The sequence below is a fragment of the Coregonus clupeaformis genome, chromosome 28 (genome assembly GCF_020615455.1).
Source record: "Coregonus clupeaformis isolate EN_2021a chromosome 28, ASM2061545v1, whole genome shotgun sequence".
In the NCBI taxonomy this organism is placed as follows: Eukaryota; Metazoa; Chordata; class Actinopteri; order Salmoniformes; family Salmonidae; genus Coregonus; species Coregonus clupeaformis.
In genome coordinates, this window is record NC_059219.1 from 32,362,921 (window position 1) to 32,388,529 (window position 25,609).

General features: G+C 43.1%; 1 non-coding gene and 2 gene segments (V, D, J or C); 1 reads left to right on the forward strand and 2 right to left on the reverse strand.

Moving 5' to 3' along the window:
- Positions 1 to 2,607: 2,607 nt before the first annotated feature.
- trnas-uga lies at positions 2,608 to 2,683 on the reverse strand. The gene has a single exon. It is a non-coding gene; the product is annotated as a tRNA-Ser (tRNA).
- Positions 2,684 to 5,479: 2,796 nt separating this feature from the next.
- On the reverse strand, positions 5,480 to 6,244 carry LOC123482168. The segment is given in 2 exon segments: positions 5,480 to 6,046; positions 6,162 to 6,244. Coding segments are annotated over 2 exon segments (426 nt in total).
- A 1,436-nt stretch (positions 6,245 to 7,680) lies between these two features.
- Positions 7,681 to 22,734, forward strand: LOC121543929. The segment is given in 4 exon segments: positions 7,681 to 7,822; positions 16,961 to 17,209; positions 20,830 to 20,946; positions 22,146 to 22,734. Coding segments are annotated over 4 exon segments (825 nt in total).
- Positions 22,735 to 25,609: the final 2,875 nt, after the last annotated feature.

Genomic DNA, 25,609 nt, shown 5'->3' on the forward strand with positions numbered 1-25,609 from the left:
GTATGTATGTGTGTATGTATGTATATATATATATATATATATATATATATGCAGAAAAAAAACATATGGGGGATTGGAAGTGATGCAGACAATTACATTGATGGAAGTTACAATCTACAGTGGGAGAACAAGTATTTGATACTTTTATTTATTTATTTTTATTTTTTTCACCTTTATTTAACCAGGTAAGCCAGTTGAGAACAGGTTCTCATTTACAACTGCGACCTGGCCAAGATAAAGCAAAGCAGTGCAATAAAAACAACACAGAGTTACATATGGGGTAAAAAACAGAAAGTCAAAAATACAACAGAAAATATATATACAGTGTGTGCAAATGTAGCAAGTTATGGAGGTAAGGCAATAAATAGGCTATAGTGCAGAATAATTACAATAGTATTAACACTGGAATGCTAGATGTGCAAGAGATGATGTGCAAATAGAGATACTGGGGTGCAAAAGAGCAAAATAAATAACAATATAGGGATGAGGTAGTTGGGTGGGCTAATTTCAGATGGGCTGTGTACAGGTGCAGTGATCGGTAAGGTGCTCTGACAACTGATGCTTAAAGTTATTGAGGGAGATAAGAGTCTCCAGCTTCAGAGATTTTTGCAATTCGTTCCAGTCATTGGCAGCAGAGAACTGGAAGGAATGGCGGCCAAAGGAGGTGTTGGCTTTGGGAATGACCAGTGAGATATACCTGCTGGAGCGCAGACTACGGGTGGGTGCTGCTATGGTGACCAATGAGCTAAGATAAGGCGGGGATTTGCCTAGCAGTGATTTATAGATGGCCTGGAGCCAGTGGGTTTGACGACGAACATGTAGTGAGGACCAGCCAACAAGAGCGTACAGGTCACAGTGGTGGGTAGTGTATGGGCCTTTGGAGACAAAACGGATGGCACTGTGATAGACTACATCCAATTTGCTGAGTAGAGTGTTGGAGGCTATTTTGTAAATGACATCGCCGAAGTCAAGGATCGGTAGGATAGTCAGTTTTACGAGGGCATGTTTGGCAGCATGAGTGAAGGAGGCTTTGTTGCGAAATAGGAAGCCGATTCTAGATTTAACTTTGGATTGGAGATTCTTTATGTGAGTCTGGAAGTTGAGTTTACAGTCTAACCAGACACCTAGGTATTTGTAGTTGTCCACATACTCTAGGTCAGACCCGTCGAGAGTGGTGATTCTAGTCGGGTGGGCGGGTGCCAGCAGCGTTCGATTGAAAAGCATGCATTTAGTTTTACTAGTGTTTAAGAGCAGTTGGAGGCTACTGAAGGATTGTTGTATGGCATTGAAGCTCGTTTGGAGGTTTGTTAACACAGTGTCCAATGAAGGGCCAGATGTATACAAAATGGTGTCGTCTGCGTAGAGGTTGATCTGAGAGTCACCAGCAGCAAGAGCGACATCATTGATATACACAGAGAAAAGTGTCAGCCCAAGAATTGAACCCTGTGGCACCCCCATAGAGACTGCCATAGGTCCAGACAACATGCCCTCCGATTTGACACACTGAACTCTATCTGAGAAGTAGTTGGTGAACCAGGCGAGGCAGTCATTTGAGAAACCAAGGCTATTTAGTCTGCCAATAAGAATGCGGTGGTTGACAGAGTCGAAAGCCTTGGCCAGGTCGATGAAGACGGCTGCACAGTACTGTCTATTATCAATCGCGGTTATAATATCGTTTAGGACCTTGAGCGTGGCTGAAGTGCACCCGTGACCAGCTCGGAAACCGGATTGCATAGCGGAGAAGGTACGGTGGTATTCGAAATGGTCGGTGATCTGTTTGTTAACTTGGCTTTCAAATACTTTCGAAAGGCAGGGCAGGATGGATATAGGTCTGTAGCAGTTTGGATCTAGAGTGTCACCCCCTTTGAAGAGGGGGGATGACCGCGGCAGCTTTCCAATCTCTGGGGATCTCAGACGTTATGAAAGAGAGGTTGAACAGACTAGTAATAGGGGTTGCGACAATTTCGGCGGCTAGTTTTAGAAAGAAAGGGTCCAGATTGTCTAGCCCAGCTGATTTGTAGGGGTCCAGATTTTGCAGCGCTTTCAAAACATCAGCTGTCTGAATTTGTGTGAAGGAGAAGCGGGGGGGGCATGGGCAAGTTGCAGCAGAGGGTGCAGAGTTGGTGGCCGGGTTAGTGGTAGCCAGATGGAAAGCATGGCCAGCTGTAGCAAAATGCTTGTTGAAATTCTCGATTATTGTAGATTTATCGGTGGTGATACACTGCCGATTTTGCAGGTTTTCCTACTTACAAAGCATGTAGAGGTCTGTAATTTTTATCATAGGTACACTTCAACTGTGAGAGATGGAATCTAAAACAAAAATCCAGAAAATCACATTGTATGATTTTTAAGTAATTAATTTGCATTTTATTGCATGACATAACAGTTGTTGCCTTCTCACCAAGCTGCTTGCCTATTGTCCTGTAGCCCATCCCAGCCTTGTGCAGGTCTACAATTGTATCCCTGATGTCCTTACACAGCTCTCTGGTCCTGTCCCCCTAAATCTGATCTGATCTACCCCCTAAAAAAAAATCATATATTACGTCTTTGTCATACGCTCTTATTCAGAGCGACTTACAGTTAAGTGAGTGCATAAATTTTTCATACTGGCCCCCCGTGGGAATCGAACCCACAACCCTGGCGTTTCAAGCGCCATGCTCTACCAATTGAGCTACACGGGGCCTACCCTCCAGAGTATATTCTCTACACCACCTAATGAATAAGGTGTGGTTTGATTTGTACTGGAAGGAAATCGCAAATTGAAGCTAGACTCATTTGTAATAATAGAAGACAAAAGTGGTTCAAGATACGCAACACTGAGAACCACAAAAATCCAATGGAAAGAGACAGAGAGAATCATCGCGGCTGCATGTATGAGAACCTAGGGGAACAAGCTCTGCCCCGTAGAAATGTGCAAATTAGTATCATAAATAGCTGTCGATGCTGTGACCATCCGATTTTTTTTAAAATTGTGGTTTCTATTCTGATCTGCTGTGTCAATGTCTTTGCTACAATGTTTCAGCCAGGCCCGGCGGCAGGATTAACTCGGCAACGGGGCATCAGAAATGACTACGGGTGCGCAACTATTTTCGCTTGCTGATAACACAGTATGGATAATAATCGATAGTACAATTACACACAATGTATTTGCAGCCACGCACGGATTTCTTGCCGCAAGAACACAGGCTACTGCACCACTTTACAAACATGGACAATTCATAACCGGCTCGAGAAATTGCAAGTTATGACAACGCTACACAGCTACATGCACAATACCCATCAATCCAATGCAAAACAGTTGCTAATTACCGTAATAACACTTCCTCATGCCAATACAATGCATTTCCAATCGTGGAAAGCAAACAATAATGTACAATGCACTACCACGACTTATCGGTACAATGCAGCTTGGACGCAGCTACCAAGCTGTTTTCCCACAAGAGTGCCATACTACGCTGCGTATGATAACAGAGAATTTAGTAATCCAGCAGTGGTTTCACCTTTTCCACATCCATAAAGGTTTCATTCTCTGGGTGCAAGGCACAAAGGGCATCAACAAGTTGGCTGTTCCGTTGGTTAAATCTTGCTGACATTTCTCCCAGTACAGCATCCAGAGTGCTGAAAAACAGTATTTTTCACTCCCTCCTCTTCTAGCTGGCCCATTGTTGTTTCCACCACATATTCTTTCAGATTACTACTCACTACTCTTTGCCGTTTGCTTGGAGCGGGGGTGTCCAATTGTGCTTGTATTTCTGCCATAACTCATCAAACTGCATCTGCCTTTCAGGAATATTCCAGTCACTCTCTGCTTTTGAACCACGAGCTACAAAATGCCCGTTTTGTCCCACAGTACAGGCGGGTTGGGTATTTCCCCAGACAAACCTGCGCTGGCTCCTCATCACCTAGGTCGTCAGGCACTAACGGAGGCGTCGGTGCTTGTAATATACTGGCGGTGTTGCTACTAGGTTCAGTCTTGGCGGCTGCAGGCCCCTCCTCGGGTTGGTTACCTCCTATGTCACCAGGCTGCAAGACGGTTGCGCAGGTGCCTTTGTTGCTGGGCTCGGCGGCCTTGGCCTCTGTGATTAGCGTCGGCCCAGCGGCCTTGACTTTGGCCTCTGTGGCAGGCTTCTCCTCCTCCCCGCCGCTTTGATCCGATGCTGACGTTGTGCCCTGGTGAAGCCACTTTCTAATATCCATCATACTATCAGCTAACTACCTAACTGTTAACATTAGCTAAATTCTATTCAGCTGCGTGGTGAAACCTTTTCATTTTTTTTGTAGTACGTAACTTTGAAGGTAAACCTAAACGGTCAAATTGACTCCGCCTTTATACTGTGAAGGCCAATCAATCGTTTTTTTCAACCAGTAAAATGTGTATTACGTAGGTATGATGCGTGCAAGGGAGTTGCATGAATGAAGCATACACAATAAATGGGCATGACGGAGGGGGCAGATTGTGGGACAGAATAGGGACACAAAACTGAGGGGGCACAATATTCCAACTAAGTGGGCATTGCCCCCTTTTGCACCCTCGTGGCGCCGGGCCTGGTTTCAGCGCTGTTTCCCCTGTACAACGTTTCGATTTTCCTGTGCATAGACCAGACATGTGCTGTTTTCAGAACCATGGGACAGCGTCCTTAAAACCAAGGATCTGGAACTGTCAACCAGCGCTTGGGTAGTTTTGCTTTTTACATGGCAGTCAATTCGAATAGAACTAATTACCAGAGAACGCCTAAAACGTCACTTGACAACCAGTGTCAGTGAATGTAGCATCACGTTTTGTAGAGAAATGTATATTTTGGGAAATAATCTTGATTTTTAATGCTGGTAACACGTTGTATAAAAGCAATAATATACTTGAGGCCATGTGTTATGTCACAAGCCATGTTCTTTGCCTCGTTGCTGTGACGATATCACAGCCATGATAAAAAATGTGATAACACATGGCCTCATGCATTATTGCTGTGCTTCAAACTTTGCATGTGGACATTTGACTGGTAATAGCTCCCATTTGACCTGTGTACCGCCATTGTCAACCAGACGAATTACAAATATCGTCCACGCTCACATGACTCTAAAAATTGTTCCAGTTCTCTGGCCTTTCCAGGAGGTCCTCTCTTTGAATGAGTAGCTAGGGTAAAATCTCTGGTGGACAATGAAGTGCGGGGCTGTCAATGTTTTGACCCCCAGATGTACTACCCCTCCGTGAAGAATTCTTGCCTTCTCAATGTGTACATTTCTGTTTTTAAACTGTAGTGCTTTGTGTTTTATGTTGTAATTGTGTGTAAAGCTTTGCGTGCTGCTATTTTGGCCAGGTCTCTTTTGTAAAATAGATGTTTAATCTCAATTAGACTAACCTGGGAAAATAAAGGTAAAATTAAATTTATGAAATAAATAAATCATGTGTTTCAAAACATCTAACTTTATAAGTTAACTTTCAGGTCATGATATAACTAGTCACAACCTTGATAATGATGATGATGATGATGATAATGATGATGATGATGATGATGATGATGATGATGGGGAACATGTGATCTGAATGATGCTTTCTAAACATATTCAAAGTTGACTTCACTAACCAGTGTTCCATGTCACTGTCTCTTCCCCCTCAGCACCTGCAGTAGGTCCCAGCTGTAGCAGTACAGTCACTGTGCAGTCTGACTGAAGGAGGTTGTTTGTACGGCTCTGTATCACTGTGTGAACACATGTTTACTATTGATGACGTGTACACTCTGACAGTAGTAATCTCCTGCATCTTCAGCCTGAACTCCACTGATGGTCAGAGTGAAGTCACTCCCAGATCCACTGCCACTGAATCTAGAAGGAGTCCCAGAATGGAGTGTGTTCCCTGGGAGCATCATGAGTTTGGGGTTTTCTCCAGGTTTCTGTTGGTACCAGGATAGACACAGATGGCCCCATGACTGACCATTGTAACAATCTCCATACACATTACTGCTGGTTTTACAGTTCAGAGAGACTGGCTGTCCTGGGAGAACAGCTTTCACTGCAGGAGTCTGAGTCACAGTGTACTGTCCTCTGGATTCTGAAACAGAGAAAACAAATATCACCATGCATTAATAACACTTTCTCAACAACCTTTTATTTCACTCAAATTATTTACTTTTCATTAAACAAACATGAAACTTAGTTTTCTTTACCCTTGAAGCAGAGGGCAAGTGTCCAGATGAAGATGGTGATAAAAGTCATGGTTGTTGTGGGTTCTGTTGTCATGAAGGACAGCTCTCAGTCATGAAGTGTTCAACTCACAGGGATATAAACACTCCCAGACCACTGAAGCATGTGCTGTCTATACAGAGCATCATCACTATGCAAATAAGCTTCTGGTCTTCTCCCCATCCACCATTATTCAGTAAATTTAGACCACTAAGTATCCATTAGATTAGAACTGAGAGTCCATTACAATCTGATGATCTTACTCCCACAATTGTAAACTAATAATCATAGTCCATGATAATATGTAAATAAATTAAGGGAATAATAAGGAAATAAATAGAACGACTATTATTGTTTTAAAGGCTATCACATATGATTGCTATCAATGTCGTTTAGCAAGACAAAACCATAATGAATACTAGAGAAAATATTTGTAAATGTCATATACGTATCATGTAACTAACGAACATATAGAAATGTGTCTGTTGATTGGTGTTATGGTAATATGGTATGGTAACATATTGATACCTATGGAAAAGAGGAATACTAGTCAGTTTCCACCTCCCAGTGATCATTGGTCATGTGTCGCCCCCTGCAGGGAGAGTAATGTTAGTGCAGTGAGCTGTGTGGACTGAATACTGGACTACTGGACTACTGGACTACTGTACTGACACTGAGAAAAGAGGACTGCTAATCTCTTCCTGACTGAGTTCAGCTCCCTCCCTCCTCTCCTGTGTCTCTGATCAGACACACTGGGACTCTGTAGAACAGCACTACAATACATGAAACCCAGCATCTCCTCTACATATTAAGATTTCATTTGATTGATTTATCCTTTATTTAACCTGAGAAGTCTCATTGAGATAAAACATATTCCAAGTGAGCTCTGGCCAACAGAGCAGCATCCATACAGTATACACATGAGACACAACACAAGGGAAAGTAACTGAACTGAATGACTACTGACCCGTTAGCACTCACTTCTGTCATCATGAAGTGCTTTGAGAGGCTTGTTAAAGACCACATCATCTCCTCCTTCCCTGGCACACTCAACCCCCTCCAATTCACCTACCGCCCTGACAGATCCACGGACGACGCAATCTCTATTGCACTGCACACTGCCCTCATCCACCTGGACAAGAGGAATGTGAGAATTCTGTTCATCGACTACAGCTCGGCCTTCAATTCCATAGTGCTCTATAAAATCACCACAAACATCACGGCCCTGGGTCTGAACTCCTCCCTATGCAACTGGGTCCTAGATTTCCTGACGGGCTGCCCCCAGGTGGTGAAGTTAGGCATCACCTCCTTCTCGACACTGATTCTCAACACGGGGACCCACAAGGGTGCGTACTCAGTCCCCTCCTGTACTCCCTGTATACCCACGACTGCGTGGCCTCACACAGTTCCAACTCCATCATCAAGTTCACTGACGACACAACAGTAGTAGGCCTGATAACCAACAACGACGAGACAGCCTACAGGGAGAAGGTAGGCACTCCGATGGTGTGGTGCCAGTTAAACAACCTCTACCTCAGGAAAACAAAGGAGCTGATTCTGGACTTCAGGAGGAATCAAGCTGGGCATGCCTCCATCCTCATCAACGAAGCCGCCGTGGAGACGGTCAAAAACTTCAGGTTCCTCGGCGTACACATCTCAGAGGAAATTAAATGGTCAAAACACAGGACACCGTGGTGAAGAAGGCACGACAGCGACTCTTTAACCTCAGGAGGCTGAAGAAATTTGGCCTGTCCCCGAGGGACATCACAGTGTTCTACAGGAGCACCATCGAGAGCATACTGCCGTGTTGCATCATAGCCTAGTACGTCAACTCCACCACCGCTGACTGCAAGGCACTACAGAGGGTGGTACACTCAACCGAACACTTCATTGGGTGCACATAGGGCTGTGGTGGTCATGAAATTTTGTCAGTCAGTGATTGTCAAGCAAATAACTGCCGGTATCACGGTAATTGACCGTTAATTAACATAAACACGTTTAGCATCTCCTGGCTTCCACTCATAGCCTACAAGCCACTGATAGAGACCTTTGGAACATCTACATTTTAACAAGTTGAATAAATCCATGTAATATAGCCTACGCCTTCACAATATATCCATCATTTATTTTAGACAGGTCTAAAGAAACATGATATGAAGGAAATATAGTCTATTTCAGAAGAACAAAATAGCATACTCTGAGTTGTCCTTATGTTAGTGTCACGCTCTGGCTCCGGGACTCTGTATGTTGAGCCAGGGTGTGTTCGTTTATGTGTTCTGTTTCTATGTTGGGTGTTCTAGGTTGTCTATTTCTGTGTTTGCCTGAGTGACTCCCAATCAGAGGCAACGAGTGTCAGCTGTTCGCTGGTTGTCTCTGATTGGGAGCCATATTTAAACTGTCTGTTTTCACCTTGTGTTTGTGGGTTTTTGTTCCGTGTTCGGTCAGTGTTATCGTTGGACGTCACGAGTCGTTTCTTGTTTTGTTTATTTAACTTTAACTAATTAAAGTCATGTTTGTTTCACACGCTGCGCCTTGGTCTACTCACTCTTACGACGATCGTGACAGAAAAACCCACCATACAACGACCAAGCAGCGTGTCCAGGAACACACGCAGGAGGTGACGCTGGTGGATGTCCTCCTCGGTTGGGGGCAGATTACCGAGGAGGAGGCCGTCCGGTACCGGAGGGCTATGAAGGGGGAGACCCAGGCAGGAGAGGAGCAGCGGTGTCAGCAGTGCCATCGTCGGAGGGACGAGAGGCACCCCCAAGAATCTTTTAGGGGGGGGCACACGGCATGGGCGACTGGGCAGCAGGAGGCTGCCACAGGGCGTAATGGGAGACGAGGAGAGAAGGCCACCGGGTTACGGGAGCCATTGGCGAGAGGAGGGAAGGAAGTCGTAGAGGCACGGCGAGAGGTACTGAGGTGTATTGCCAGTCCGGTCCGGCCCGTTCCTGATCCCCGTTTAAAGCCAGTGGTGTGTGTTCCCAGTACGGTCCGGCCTGTCCCTGCTCCACGCACCAAGCCTACGGTGTGCGTCGCCAGCCCTGTCCGGCCTGTCCCTGCTCCACGCACCAAGGCTACGGTGTGCGTCGTCAGCCCAGCCCGGCCTGTCCCTGCTCCACGCACCAAGTTTACGGTGTGCGTCGCCAGCCCAGCCCGGCCTGTCCCTGCTTCTCGCACCAAGCCTACGGTGTGCGTCGCCAGCCCAGCCCGGCCTGTCCCTGCTCCACGCACCAAGCCTACGGTGTGCGTCGCCAGCCCTGTCCGGCCTGTTCCTGCCTCTCGCACCAAGTTTACGGTGTGTGTCGCCAGCCCAGCCCGGCCTGTCCCTGCTCCACGCACCAAGCCTACGGTGTGCGTCGCCAGCCCAGCCCGGCCTGTCCCTGCTCCACGCACCAAGCCTACGGTGTGCGTCGCCAGCCCAGTCCGGCCTGTCCCTGCTCCACGCACCAAGCCTACGGGGTGCGTCGCCAGCCCAGCCCGGCCTGTCCCTGCTCCACGCACCAAGCCTACGGGGTGCGTCACCAGCCCGGTCCGGCCTGTTCCTGTCACCCGCACCAAGTTTACGGTGCGCGTCGCCAGCCCAGCCCGGCCTGTTCCTGCTCCACGCACCAAGCCTACGGTGTGCGTCGCCAGCCCAGCCCGGCCTGTTCCTGCTCCACGCACCAAGCCTACGGTGTGCGTCGCCAGCCCAGCCCGGCCTGTCCCTGCTCCACGCACCAAGCCTACGGTGTGCGTCGTCAGCCTGGTCCAGCCCGTTCCTGCCACTCGCACCAAGCCAGGGGTGCGAGTCGTCAGCCTGGTCCAGCCCGTTCCTGCCACTCGCACCAAGCCAGGGGTGCGAGTCGTCAGCCTGGTTCAGCCCGTTCCTGCTACTCGCACCAAGCCCGGGGTGCGAGTCGTCAGCCTGGTAAGGCCCGTCGCTGCTCCACGCACCAAGCCAGGGGTGCGAGTCGTCAGTCCGGTGAGGCCCGTTCCGGCTCCACGCACCAAGCCAGGGGTGCGTATCGTCAGCCCGGTCCGGTCCATTGCTGCTCCACGCACCGAGCCAGGGGGGCGCATCGTCAGCCAGGTCCGGTCCGTTCCTGCCTCACGCGCCAAGCCAGGGGTGCGCGTCGTCAGTCTGGTGCCTGATCAGGTACCGGTCAGCTGCTCCACAACGGAGCGTAAGCAATCCGCTCCGTCGATGTCCAGTCCAGATCCAGCCAGCGGGGTCAGACCGGACCAGGGGCGCTACGGGGGAATTATGGAAGGGTGGTGGTCAAGCCCGGAGCCGGAGCCGCCTCCGAGGAGGTATGCCCACCCAGCCCTCCCCTGTTTCGCCTTTTTTGAGGCGCGGTCGCAGTCCGCGCCTTTAGGGGGGGGTACTGTCACGCTCTGGCTCCGGGACTCTGTATGTTGAGCCAGGGTGTGTTCGTTTATGATCTGGCTATGCCATATGGCTGTGGGCTACACTAGTTAATTTAGCAGACAAGATTTGCTTAGAATTCCATGGCATTATTTAACATTATTTTATGGTATGAAGAATACAAATGAATATAGCTGAATAAAATAGAAAGGATATTTTCTCTAAACGATTTGAGGTAGTGCGCATATGCGGCTTATTCTGTGTTGAGCGGTTAACAAAGAAACAGGTACTCCGATATGCTTAATTTAGAGTTATTTATTTAACTTTAGTTGTGATACAAAAGTTGGGCTGTATGTTCTGATTTTTTATACATTCTAAGGCTGCATGATGAAACTCTAATGATGATTTGAAAAAGGTGCATGAAAGGCATGAGCTCTGCTTAGTTTTTTGTGCAGGCTGTACACACTTCATCAGCCTCTCATTCACAATCTGACAAGCACTTGATAATGCCTAGAAGTTCCCGATGGCATCCCCTTTGTGTGGCCGTATTGCCCACTTCAAAAATCCATGCCTTTTGCTGCCAGTGACCGTTTTGCCCTTGGGCTGAATATAATAATTATAAATCCCTTCTCCCAGCTGCATGCTCCGAAGCACCTCTCACTCACATGGCTCTCCATCACATGATCGGGTATTTCTCACAGGCTACAAGTGAAGACAGACACATCAGGACGCAACTGCACTCTTCCTTATCCAATTCCGAGGCGCATTTTGAAGATATTGGAAGAACCTTCCACATTTACTTTCCATCAGCCAACAAGATGAGTAAGCATAACGAACAGCAAAAGTACTAGCCTATGTCAATCTACTATCCCCCATAGTACAAAAGTTGACCTATTCTATTCTGTGGGAGAAATAAATATTCCAAACATAGTCTGGGACAGTTATGGGATGCGATAGATCCCAAATTAACACAACCATTAGCATCAAACATTTTTTTTAAGCAATGAGGCTGACACAACAAATCAGAACATTTACCTTAAAATGTTGATAAACTATTTGGCTATTTCTTCACATTATAAGCACAGCAACGCGAACACGTCAGTAGGCTATAAGCGCAAATGTTACATTAGATAGGAAAACACCATTCTCAAAAGTGACCGCAAATGCGATTCTGCATGTAATGCTTCTTTTATAAAGGTGCATTTTATGTTGAAAAGGATCTTCCCCAAACTTGAAACTCAAGCGCTGTGTATGTATGCCAGTTAGGCTCTATACCCGTTGTAAAGCGGATTAATGTGCTTCATTTTAAGAAGTTATTTAGCCTCTTTAGTTATGATATAAACTTTATAAAAACATATAGGCCTATGGGCTAGGCTACATGAGGTGTTTGAAAAAGTTGCAAGAAAAAGAATGCGCTGTTTCTTGCCTTAAGCTGGTCATCATTCACAAGAGATAATATATAATTCACAAGTGATATGCTAATATTGTCACCCATCAGACTTGTCACCCATCTTGTCTTTACATATACTAAATAATATACAGTACGTGTGAAATTTGTTTGGATTTGGAATGGACTATTATCATGCACTGTCTGAAAACAGGGTCAGGGGACAAAAACACATCTCATCTATGCACTTAAAAAGCGAATGGAGGAAGCTTTTCCGTGGTTAATTTTCATGCCAGCCAGGTAGGCTATACTCCTGTTTTAAGGAGATGCAATGTGCTAAATATTAGGAAAGTTGATAAATAAATATAGTAGGCCTAGCCTATAGAAAGCTGATGGGATCCTCCTCTTTGTAATAGAGGCGATCACTATGTTTTCTCACGCAATTGCATAGCCTATAGAAATGTTACTGCAACATGAGCTCATGGGCTCTCATGAAGTGTTTGATTAGATTTTCAATGACATTTCCATTGATGTCAGAGTGATTAGAGGGGCAATAGAGTGCTGAGTACCAGGAGGTTAGCAAGTTTGGTAGGATAATAATGATCATCAGCAGCATCAAAGCTTGGAGAAGCCTAATTACCGTGACTAAACGGTCACGTTAAAATTGACTGAAGTAATGACTGGCGTTAATACGGTCACCGTAACAGCCCTAGGTGCACACTGCCTGCCCTCCATGACACATACAACACCAGGTATCGCAGGAAGGCCCAAGAAAATAATCAGGGACCTCAGCCACCCAAGCCACAGCCTGTTCTCCCTGCTTCCTTCACTCAGACGTGGGCAGTACAGGAGCATCATGGCTAGAACTAACAGACTGGCCAACAGCTTCTACCCCCAGACCATCAGGCTGCTGAAACATAACAATGAATGGAAGTTAAAACAGTGAAAAGTGCATAAGAGAGTTTAACTGAGTTTGGTAAGAGTGTTTTTAGCATCACTGGCTCATCATCTTGCAACACTTTGCAAAAGGACAAAAAATATATAATTTAATTCAGATTGATGATTTTAAACCCAGATTGGAGGGCTGCTGATCACTGTCTGCACATGTTTTTAAACCTGCTATTTTATTGTGTTGAGAACATTCTATAAAATACAGTTCTGTGATCTCAGACAGTATTGTCCATGACTCTGTAGGGTGAATAAAGTGTTAAATATAATGGCAGTGGCCCTAAGATGTCCTCATAAACAAACGTACCAGTGAGTCTGTGACCTCACAGTTAAGGATGGCCATCCTGCTAACTGATATAAGGTACAGTGATGTCTTAGAGCAGGGGTGTCAAACGTACGGCCCGCGGGCCGGATCAGGCCCGCAAACGGGTTTAATCCGGCCCACGAGATGATTTAAATAAAAAATAAAAATAAATTGGTAAAGTATACAAATGCGCTGCAATTTTTCAATAAAATAAACTGCTGTTCCAATTGCGTCCACTGGATGGCGCAATAGCAATTGTGTTAAGCAAGCAAACTGTTTATACCGGGGCAGAGCAAGTAGGTCAAGCACGTGCAGCCAATGAGCTACTTTGTTTTGCCCGCGATATTTATTACGGCTTCTACTTTTAACATTTGGTGCACTGGCACCCTCATTGCCCCAATATGTCTCTGTCAAAAAAGAGAAAAGTGGACGCAGAGTGCAGAGTGTTCCAAGAAAAATTGTCATCCTATTTATTCACGGAATTGAATGGGAAAGCTGTATGTTTGGTGTGTTCAGAGCATGTTGCAGTGGTGAAAGAATATAACCTTCGTCGCCACTATGTGAGTCTTCATGCCGACAAATATGACAACTTTCAAGGACAGCGGAGATGAGAGAAGGTGAATGAACTGTTGGCGGGTCTGAAGAAACAGCAGTCTGTGTTTACTCACAGCCGAGACATCAGTGACGCTGCAGTGAAAGCTAGCTACCTCATTGCTAATGAAATCGCAGTGGCTTCAAAACATTTAGTGAGGGTGAATTTGTAAAAACATGCATGATGAAGGCAGCGGAGATTGTGTGCCCTGAAAAGCGGCAGGCTTTTGCAAATATCAGCCTGACAAGAAACACAGTTGCAGACAGGATTTCCGATCTTTCAGTGGATTTGGACAGCCAGTTGAAGCAAAAAGTAAAGTCATTCATTGCGTTTTCGGTTGCAATTGATGAAAGCACGAACATTACAGATGTTGCACAACTGGCCATTTTTTCATCCACGGAGTTGATGACACATTGACCGTCACCGAGGAGTTCGTGGAGTTGGTGCCGATGACAGATACAACAACAGCAGCTGATATTTTTACCGCACTCGTCGGCGCGCTGGACAGGGTCGGAGTGGACTGGTCCCGCGCTGTCAGCCTGGCTACAGATGGTGCGCCCTCAATGATCGGGAAAAAAGCAGGCGTTGTGACAAAGTTCAGAGAGAAAGTGCAATCTGCAAATGGAGGACGTGATTTTTTGACTTTTCACTGTATTTTGCACCAGGAGGCTTTGTGTTGCAAGTCATTAAAGATGGATAACGTCATGAAGGTGGTCATCCAAACTGTTAATTTCATCCGATCCAGAAGCCTGAATCACCGTCAGTTTGACAGCCTTCTCAGAGAGAAAGACCACATCTATGGCCTGCCATACCACACTGAGGTAAGATGGTTAAGCCGAGGTGCTGTGCTGAGGCGTTTCTTTGATTTACGAGAAGAAATTGAACAGTTCATGGAAGAAAAGGGCAAACCAGTGTTAGAATTTCATTTAGCAGAATGGATGCAGGACCTTGCATTTATGGTGGATGTTACAGAGCACCTGAATAACTTGAACAAACAGCTGCAAGGGCGCAACAAAGTTGTCACGCAGTATTATGACAGCATACGTTCTTTCAAGTTGAAGCTGTCATTGTGGGAGACGCAACTTGCCGGTGGTGATGCAGCTCACTTCGCCTGTCTGAAAAATGTGTGCGCGACCCAACATGTGGCAGACATGAAGCGGTTCAAAGATAAAATAACGGGACTGTTACGGGAGTTTGAGCAACGCTTTCAGATTTATGTTTATATGTTTTTATGTTGATGTGCTATTGTTTTTAATTGATTTTTATTTTATTTGTATATTTAACCTATTCTTGACTCTGTGGTTCTTGCACTTGTTTGGGGAACAGGATTTCATTATTTTTATCTACATTTCTGCCTGAGAAATGACACCCTGATATAGTTCTGTGATCTGTGATATACTTCTGTGAATCACTGAGGCATTGTGTGTTTGTGTGTTCTTTGTCCTCAGAACTTTCAAATAACTTGAGGTGTTTTATGATTAATATTGATGTTGTGCTTTTGGACACTGTCCTCAGGCTCCAGCTTTATGTTTATATGTTTTTATGTTGATGTGCTATTGTTTTTAATTGTTTTTATTTTATTTGTATATTTAACCTATTCTTGACTCTGTGGTTCTTGCACTTGTTTGGGGAACAGGATTTCATTATTTTTATCTACATTTCTGCATGAGAAATGACACCCTGATATAGTTCTGTGATCTGTGAAACAGTTCTGTTAATCACTGAGGCATTGTGTGTTTGTGTGTTCTTTGTCCTCAGAACTTTCAAATAACATGAGGTGTTTTATGATTAATAGTGATGTTGTGCTTTTGGACACTGTCCTCAGGCTCCAGCTTTATGTTTATATGTTTTTATGTTGATGTGCTATTGTTTTTAATTGTTTTTATTTTATTTGTATATTTAACCTATTCTTGACTCTGTGGTTCTTGCACTTGTTTGGGGAACAGGATTTCATTATTTTTATCTACATTTCTGCCTGAGAAATGACACCCTGATATAGTTCTGTGATCTGTGAAACAGTTCTGTTAATCACTGAGGCATTGTGTGTTTGTGTGTTCTTTTTCTTTAGAATTTTCAAATAAACTTGACGTGTTTTATGATTAATAGTGATGTTGTGCTTGTACTATTTTGGACACACTGTCCTCAGGCTCCAGCTTTATGTTGTATGTTGATCGTATTAAAACAAAGAAAACAATCTGAAGTTGTTGTTTTTAAGTTATATATACCATGATTTTTCCGGTCCGGCCCACTTGCGAATAGATTTTCCTCCATGTGGCCCCTGAGCTAAAATGAGTTTGACACCCCTGCTGTAGAGCATGAATGTACCTTACATGTTTTGTCAAAAAATGTGTCCAGACTTTTTTCGTTTGCCTATTTCTTCATAGATTAAGTGTTTGGTTGTTCTCGGTTGTTCTTGATTGTTCTTTGTACTGTAGCTAGTTGTTTATACTGTTTACTGTCAATCTGAAATGGTTTTGTTCACTGATAACACAGTGGCTGTGTCCGAATACCCATATTAGCCTACTATATACTTAAACTGCACACTCATTTTGGTGTTTAATCAAGAAGAATTCACTTGTCTTTTCTGACTCACGTGTTTGGCAACAGCTGATAATCAGATACATTGCCACTCTCAACAAAAATGAACGAATGGCTGGAGTCAATGCAATCGCGCATTAGCGGACGCATTCGGAGGACTCTGTTCAAAATTCCACATACTAGAAAACACTATTTTTTCGCATACTATTTAGTACGGTAGTATGGGTTTTCAGACACGACCAAGGCCTTTTCTCCCCCCTCCTCTGGGCAGTTATTCTCCCTTCTCCTCTCCTAATGTAATAGAGTAGTAGTAGTAGTAGTAGTCGCTGTAGTAGTATTAGTAGTAGTAGTAGTAGTAGTAGTAGTAGTAGTAGTAGTAGCAGTAGTAGTAGTAGTAGTAGTAGTAGTAGCAGTAGTAGTAGTAGTAGTAGCTGACCCTCTCCTCTCCTCTCCTCTCCTCTCCTCTCCTCTCCTCTCCTCTCCTCTCCTCTCCCTCTCCTCTCCTCTCCTCTCCCTCTCCTCTCCTCTCCTCTCCTCTCCTCTCCTCTCCTCTCCTAATATATTCCATTATAGAGTAGTAGTAGCTGACCCTCCTCTCTCTCCTCTCTTCCAGCTGGTCCCTCTGTCAGGCCCACAGTGTCTCTGCTCCCCCCGTCCTCTGAGCAGCTCTCCGGGGGCTCGGCCACACTGACCTGCTTGCTGAGTGGCTACTCCCCCCAGGGGGCGATGGTGAGCTGGGAGGTGCACGGGCGGAGGTAACAGAGGGGGTCCTGACCACCACAGAAGAAGAGAAGGGTGGCCACTACAGCCGCAGCAGCACCTTGACCCTGAGCAAGGCACTCTGGGAAGAGGGAGAGGTGTACACCTGCAGGGTTAACCATGACGACACCAGTGATTCAGCCGCCTTCCGGAGAAGTCACTGTAGTGTCTAGAAGCCATTGTAGGGGTCTAGAGAGTCACCACATGGTGCTAGTTCTGGAAACATTAGTGTTTCAGAGCTGAATGTTATAGTATATAGTGAATAATATCAGTAGTGCTATGTGCTAAATGAACTATTTTGAGATTAAGTTGTGCATGTCTTCTTGCCTCTGAGTTTAAATAAAGCTTGTTTTGCTTTAAATATAACCCCAAGAGTTGATTTAATCATGATTCCAGTGATCACTATCTCATGAATAGGCAGCACATTTCATACTAATTTAGATCAATCAGCTTCTTTCATAATTTCAGCATTGTAGCATATAGCTACTCTCATGTTTTCAAACAGAATTAAACGGGCATCAGATCCAACAAATACTCTGCAATCATTTCTACAACTGAATTATCCTGTTATACTGTAGCATCAATACCAGTGATGATAATTAGTGATATTTGATAATAATACCTCTAAGATCTGCTCTCAGAACCCACACTTTTAAATAGTTTCTCTCCATTAAATATGTATATTTTTAATGTTTAATTCCTAATATGATTTTATTAAATTAGATGTTGTAGCAATGGTTTTCAACAATGTGTAGTCTACACTTCATTACATTTCCCCAGATATTCTCTACCTTCAGCCCCCTGGGGACAGATTGAACATCTGGTGACAGTGCTGCTCTATTCTGGGACAAGCAGAACCACCCAGCCCTGTCTATGTAAATCTCAGTTTCACTCCCACAGCTACCAGTCTAGCAGTTGAACAGTTTCACTGCCTGAAATACCCTGGACTGGGCCAGATGTGAGGGAGTGACTGGTTTTAACCTCTATGGTGGATTCAGGAAGGGAGACATAACAGATATGCCATCATGTAATTAATGACAGAAAAAATGAGTATTATAGTTTATGTAGATAGTGTATATAGTGTAGATAGTGTAGTGTTGATAGTGTATGTAAATAGTGTAGATATTGTAGATGGTGAAGTGTAGATAATGTAGATAGTGTAGTGTAGATAGTGAAGTGTAGATAGTGTATGTAGTGTACATGTGTCTCATGGTTGAGTCCAGCATCAGGTCTCATTCACAGGTCTAGCAGTCAGTAACCTACTCGGGACAAAAAGTTAATATTTTGCTGTAGATTTATACATCCATTAAAATTAGACATTTGGTTGTGAGGTCAATTTGGGAACTTGTTTTGGTGGGGCTGAAGTGATTGTAACTTTTAAGTAATGTTGAGGTCATAACACCTTTTGTTTGGCTTCTCATGTGGACTGGTAATAGCTCCCATTTGACCTGTGAACCTAAATTGTCCAGCAGACAAATTACAACTACCGTCTACACATGACTGTGTCTTGTTGACTGTGCCTGAGGCCTGTACAGAGCTGGGTAAAAAAAGTGTTCCAGTTCTCTGGACCTTCCACCTGGAAGGAGCTTCAAAGGGACATGAAATTGCAGGAGCTCATCTCTTTGATTGACTACTGTAGCTAGGGTAAAAACTATGATGGACATTTAAGTGGGGGGCTGTCAATGTTTTGACCCCTAAATGCAGCACATCTCCCCAAATAATTATTGCCTTCTCAATGTGTCAATGTATGGTTTAAAACTGCTTTGTGTTTTATGTTGTAAATTGTGTGTAAAGCTTTGTGTGCTGCTATTTTGTCCAGGCCTCTCTTATAAAATAGATGTTTAATCTCAATGAGACTAGCCTGGAAAAATAAAGATACAAATAAATACATAAATATTTTGTTTCAAAATATCTAACTTTTTTAAGTGACATTTCAGGGTCATCACAATACTCATAAATTGTATACCTTGTATGTAGAAAGCAAGTGTCCAGGTGAAGATGGTGAACTTTCAGGTCATGACAAATATAATGAGTTACAACAATGATAATGATGATGATGATGATGATGATGATGGGGATCATGATGATGCTTTCTAAACATATTCAAAGTTGACCTCCTCTACTGACCAGTGTTCCATGTCACTGTCTCTTCCCCCTCAGCACCTGCAGTAGGTCCCAGCTGTAGCAGTACAGTCACTGTGCAGTCTGACTGAGGGAGGTTTTTGTACGGCTCTGTATCACTGTGTGAACACATGTTTACTATTGGGATAGTGGTAACTCTGACAGTAGTAATCTCCTGCATCTTCAGCCTGGACTCCACTGATGGTCAGAGTGAAGTCACTCCCAGATCCACTGCCACTGAATCTAGATGGAGTCCCAGACTGAAGTGTTGTAGCATAGTAAATAAGGAGTGTAGGAGCTCCTCCAGGTTTCTGTTGGTACCAGGCTAGATAGTTATTGTCATACACATTACTGCTGGTTTTACAGTTCAGAGAGACTGTCTGTCCTTGGAGAACAGCTTTCACCACAGGAGTCTGAGTCACAGTGTACTGTCCTCTGGATTCTGAAAAATAGAATGAAAACATTTATATGAATGAAATATTACATATGGTAATTAATACTTCTGAGTATAAATATTAACATTGATACACATGTGGATGATGTAGATTTAATTCATTTTCAACAATAATTTCTGAAAATGTTAACCTTGAAAGCAGAAAGCAAGTGTCCAGATGAAGATGGTGATACAAGTCATGTTTGTTGTGGGTTCTGTTGCCATGAAGGACAGCTCTCAGTCATGAAGCGTTAAACTCACAGGGCTATAAACACTCACAGAGCAGTGGGGCAGATGCATTATGCAAATGAGCTTCAAATCTATTTCAGGTTCCAAGTAGGCTCCCATCATTAGAATATAGTGTGTCCTGCATAAACTTGCTTTTATTAATAATAGTAATTAGGTGAGTGCTTATATTTGTACTATTTCACACATGTACATGTGTGTATTATACACATGTGTGAATTAGATTTTTTATTTTTTTTGATATCCAAACTCCCCCTGAGACAACCTAGGAAAGTGGGGTCACGGCCAAGATTTGCCATTATCAACTTCGACCCTGGAGCAATTAGGGTTAAGTGCATTGCTAAAGGGAACATCGACAGATGTTTCACCGTGTCGGCCTGGGGATTTGAACTAGCAATCTTTCGATAACTAGGCCAACGTCCTAACCGCTAGCTACCTGCTACCCCTTTAATAACATCAAACAGCAACTGTTTACTCAGATAACTGATGCATGGTAACTTTTATGTCACACCACCATTGTATTTTTATTCTGATGATGATCAGATATAATGAACTGTCTGTTCACTCATGCTTGGTCTCTCATGTAAGTTCCTCTAATCAGTTAGTGAACACCTCTCTAAACTAAAGCTGGTAGGATTCCTCTGGTAGTGTTGTCTGTCCTCTGTGACTTTACCACCACTGTTAAATCTGAGATCAACATCTTTAATAAAGGAATATACAACATGGACCACTATCACTACTGCTGCTGCTGTTGTCTTTCATATGGACAATATGGAAGAATACTAGCAACACTGGATCTAATGCTGGACTGCACCTCCAGACTAGGAGAACACCTGATACACAGAAGGAAAAAATACTCATATCTGGATTTAAGACACAATTCATATTTGTATTATCTAGAAACAGCTTATATGAAGTGTTTGTTCTACCTGGAAGATGTTAAAGTGTATTTGTGTTGATGATGATTCAGTATGAGTGATCTTCACTGTAACAGCTGCAGCATCACAACACAGAGAGGTTTTTGTACCAGCAGTAATAGGGATTGTATCACTGTGGTTGACTTTTGGTAGCGGCACCAGACTTGATATTGGAAGTAAGTAAACACAAAATTAACTGTTTTATTCACCTTTTGATGTCTTGTTTCAATTTCTCTATCAATTTAGGCTCGATATTGAGGATTTTTTAACATAATTTTTTTAACCATGATTTTGGGGAAAAATATACAATGCTTACACATAATATGTCCAATTAGAATACGAATGTTATTACATCTAATCAACTTGACCTGCCTTTAAACGATGAGAGTGATTAGTCTACATTTTAGATTAGCTGTATGAATCAACATATTGCACCTTGTAGGAAATGTACAATAAACAGCAGGTTTTGCAAAATCTAAAAAATAAAATAAAATAATAAACTAGTTCAAATGAACAAGATAAAATCATCCTTGGCAAGTATTCATACCATAGTAGAGTCAATTATTTGAACGAAAGTCTAAAGAAATTCAGCTTGCCCACTGTGCAGGAGGTTTTTGTACGAGTTGTAAAGGGGATTGTATCACTGTGGTACACTTTTGGTAGCGGCACCAGACTAGATGTTGGAAGTAAGTAACAAGCTATCTTGATATTTGTTTCTGATAAAATGTTTTGGTATTTACTTTCTTAAATTGTGTCTCTATTAAAACATTGCGATTCTAGATATTTTAAATGTTTTTTAAATTGCTTTTGACTGCGCCTTCTGTCAAATAAAATGTTATTGAATCAAAACGATAAATTGTAGGTTTATTTGTCTGTCTGATTTGTAAAATTGCAGACTATAACTCTAAATTCTGGTATGATAACTATTTTATAGTATTTGATATAGTATTCATCGTTGTTGCATTGTGTTCATGGTAGCCTTCACTGTTTGTGTGAAGACAAAGGGTCTGAGTTATGTTTGTAACAGACTTCATGATCTAACAAGGTTGATATGTGATGAAAATACTATAATAATGAGTAGGCTATTCTGATCAGATCCATTCCTAAACAATATCTGTATGACATGTGTAACTGACACCATATGACTAGTAACTCTAGTTATTTAACCACTTTATACTTGTTTGGTTCATAAATCTGCTTTGTATCATATTACTTTAGTGTTTTCTCCACATCTTTTAAACAATCTAACTTCTACATTCATATTTAAAAGGCATTTCCAATTCACTTTATTTTGATGTGTCCTTTGCTGTAGATACTTTCTTACTGTAGCTGTACTTGATGAAGTTACATAGTTGATGTGTTCTGTTTGTTCCAGGTAACAGTGCCCCCACCCTCACCGTCCTGCCCCCCTCTAGTGAGGAGCTGTCCAGTACAACAACAGCCACACTGATGTGTCTGGCCAACAAGGGCTTCCCCTCAGACTGGACCATGAGCTGGAAAGTGGATGGGACCAGCAAGAAGCAGGAGGCCAGTCCCGGGGTCCAGGAGAAGGACGGCCTGTACAGCTGGAGCAGCACACTGACTCTCACTGCCCAGGAGTGGACCAAGGCAGGAGAGGTGACCTGTGAAGCCCAGCAGAAATCCCAGAGTACAGTCACCAAGACCCTGAGGAGGGCTGACTGTTCTGGGTAGGACCCCTCAGTCACACACCCCTGTGGGGAGAGGCTGCTGGTTCCTCTTCTTTGACTCTGTTCTGAGATCAGATGTTCTCTGTCTTATTGATCACTGACATGTAGACTAACAGAGGGCTTTGCTTGAGTTCATGTTCCAATCCTCTCTGTAGACTGAGGTTGTATCAGTGTTAGATGTGATGTGTTCTGTTTTATTATTATTAGATAATGTAGGAATGTTTGCTTTGATGCTTTGATTAATAGACGAAAATAAAGATTTCCCTGAAGAACAAATCTTTTCATTGTCTATTTCAATAAATCCAAATAGACGTTAATCCTAAATGTTGTTGAGTGATATAGAAATACATGCATATAACCTGATTCACAGTTTCTTTGAAAACTATCCGACCTAAACCTCATTGCTTAGTTATTTATGTTCTAACCACATCGTTATCAACCAGTAGTTCATACTAACACAAGATACTACTATTTACACAGATTAACAGGAGAGGTTTAGCCACATGTAGTAGGTGCTCTTTGTTCATCTTTCTTGGAACAGTTTTTAACCTGCTTGACAGTAATCTGATGCTATTGAAAATTTGATCGATATCTTCAATTCTCACCCATGTGATCACACCTGCGTTTAGCTACATTTGTTTTAAAAGTTATCCACATAATATTACCAGTATCACAGCTTCAAGATAGTCATATAGTCTTCTCTACCTCCAACCCCCTGGGGACAGAGTGAACATCTGGTGACAGTGCTGCTCTATTCTGGGACAAGCAGAACCACCCAGCCCTGTCTACGGAAATCTCAGTTTCACTCCCATAGCTTCCAGTCTAGCAGATGAACAGTTTCACTGTCTGAAATACCCTGGACTGGGCCAGATGTTAGGGAGTGGACTGGTTTTACCTCTATGGTGGAGGGAGACATAACAGATAAATAAGTAATCAGTAATACATGGATATCTTACTTGAATTGGATATGTGCATAAACATGGCTCATATTCGCGCCCAGCTTCATGTATCATTCACAAATCTAACAGTCAGTAATCTGCTCATCAAAATATAATGTTAGATGATCACATCAATATTTGGTTGAGAGGTAAATATGGGGATTTTTATCTAGGGGGGCTTATGTACTGTAACATCACCTCACTTGAATATGGACTGGTATTGTGTATGTTTCATAGCACCAAATAACATTTATAGGTGCACTTTCAGGCTATGACAAATGTAATGAGTCACAACCATGACATGATGATGATGATGGTGATGATGATGATGACGATGGTGCTGATGATGATGATGATGGTGATGGTGATGATGGTGATGATGATGATGATGATGATGATGATGATGGTGGTGATGATGATTATGATGATGATTATGATGATGATGATGATACTGTTGATGATGATGATGATGGAGAACATATGATCTGACCGATGGTTTCTAACTTTACTCAAAGTTTCGTCACTAACCAGTGTTCCATGTCACTGTCTCCTCCCCCTCAGCACCTGCAGTAGGTCCCAGCTGTAGCAGTACAGTCACTGTGCAGTCTGACTGAGGGAGGTTTTTGTACGGCTCTGTATCACTGTGTGAACACCCAGACACTGTTGGGGTAGTGTACACTCTGACAGTAGTAATCTCCTGCATCTTCAGCCTGGACTCCACTGATGGTCAGAGTGAAGTCACTATGAGTTCCACTACCACTGAATCTAGATGGAGTCCCAGACTGAAGTGTTTTAGCATAGTAAATAAGGAGTTTAGGAGCTCCTCCAGGTTTCTGTTGATACTAGGCTAGACGGGGATAAGAGCTTCCTGCAGCATAAACATCACTGCTGGTTTTACAGTTCAGAGAGACCGTCTGTCCTGGGAGAGCAGCTTTCACTGCAGGAGTCTGAGTCACAGTGATCTGTCCTCTGGATTCTGAAAAATAGAATGAAAACATTTATATGAATGAAATATTACATATAGTAATGAATAGTTCTGAATATAAATATGAACATCAATACAAATTATTCCTTTCTGTAGATTTAATTAATTTTCAACAATACATTCCGAAAATGTTAACCTTGAAAGCAGAAAGCAAGAGTCCAGATGAAGATGGTGATAAATGTCATGGTTGTTGTGGGTTCTGTTGTCATGAAGGACAGCTCTCAGTCATGAAGTGTTAAACTCACAGGGATATAAACACTACCAGACCACTGAAGCATGTGCTGTCTATGCAGAGCATCATCACTATGCAAATAATATTCTGTTCTTCTCCCCATCAACATTATTCTGTAAATTTAGACCACTAAGGATCCATCAGATTAGAACTGAGAGTCCATTACAATCTGATGATCTTGATCCCACAATTGTCATCTAATAATCATAGAAGTCCATATTAATATGTAAATAAATACAAATACAATGCTATTATTGGTTTAAAGGCTATCACATATGATCACTATCAACGTTGTTTAGCAAGACAATACCATAATGAATACTGGTGAAAATATAAAGAAAAAAATAATATTAATGTAACTAAAGAACATATATAACGTTGTCTGTTGATTAGTGTTATAGTAATATGGTATGGTAACATATTGATATATATGGAAAAGAGGACTGCTAGTCAGTTTCCACCTTCCAGGGATCATTGGCCATGTGTCGCCCCCTGCAGGGAGAGTAGTGTTAGTGCAGTGAGCTGTGTGGACTGAATACTGGACTACTGGACTACTGGACTATTGGACTATTGGACTGACACTGAGAAAAGAGGGGATCCACTGTGCAGGACAGCTACTCTGTTCCTGACTGAGTTCAGCTCCCTCCTCTCCTGTGTCTCTGATCAGACACACTGGGACTCTGTGGACCAGCATTACAATACATAAAACCCAGCATCTCCTCTGCATCTTAAGATTTCATTTGATTGATTTATCCTTTATTTAACCTGAGAAGTCACATTGAGATAAAACATATTTCAAGAGAGCTCTGGCCAACAGAGCAGCATCCATACAGTATACACATGAGACACAACACCAAAACATAACAATGAATGGAAGTTAAAACAGTACAAAATGGGTAAATCAAATCAAACTTTATTGGTCGCATACACATATTTAGCTGACATTATTGCAGGTGTAGTGAAATGCTTGTATTCCTAGCTCCAACAGTGCAGTAA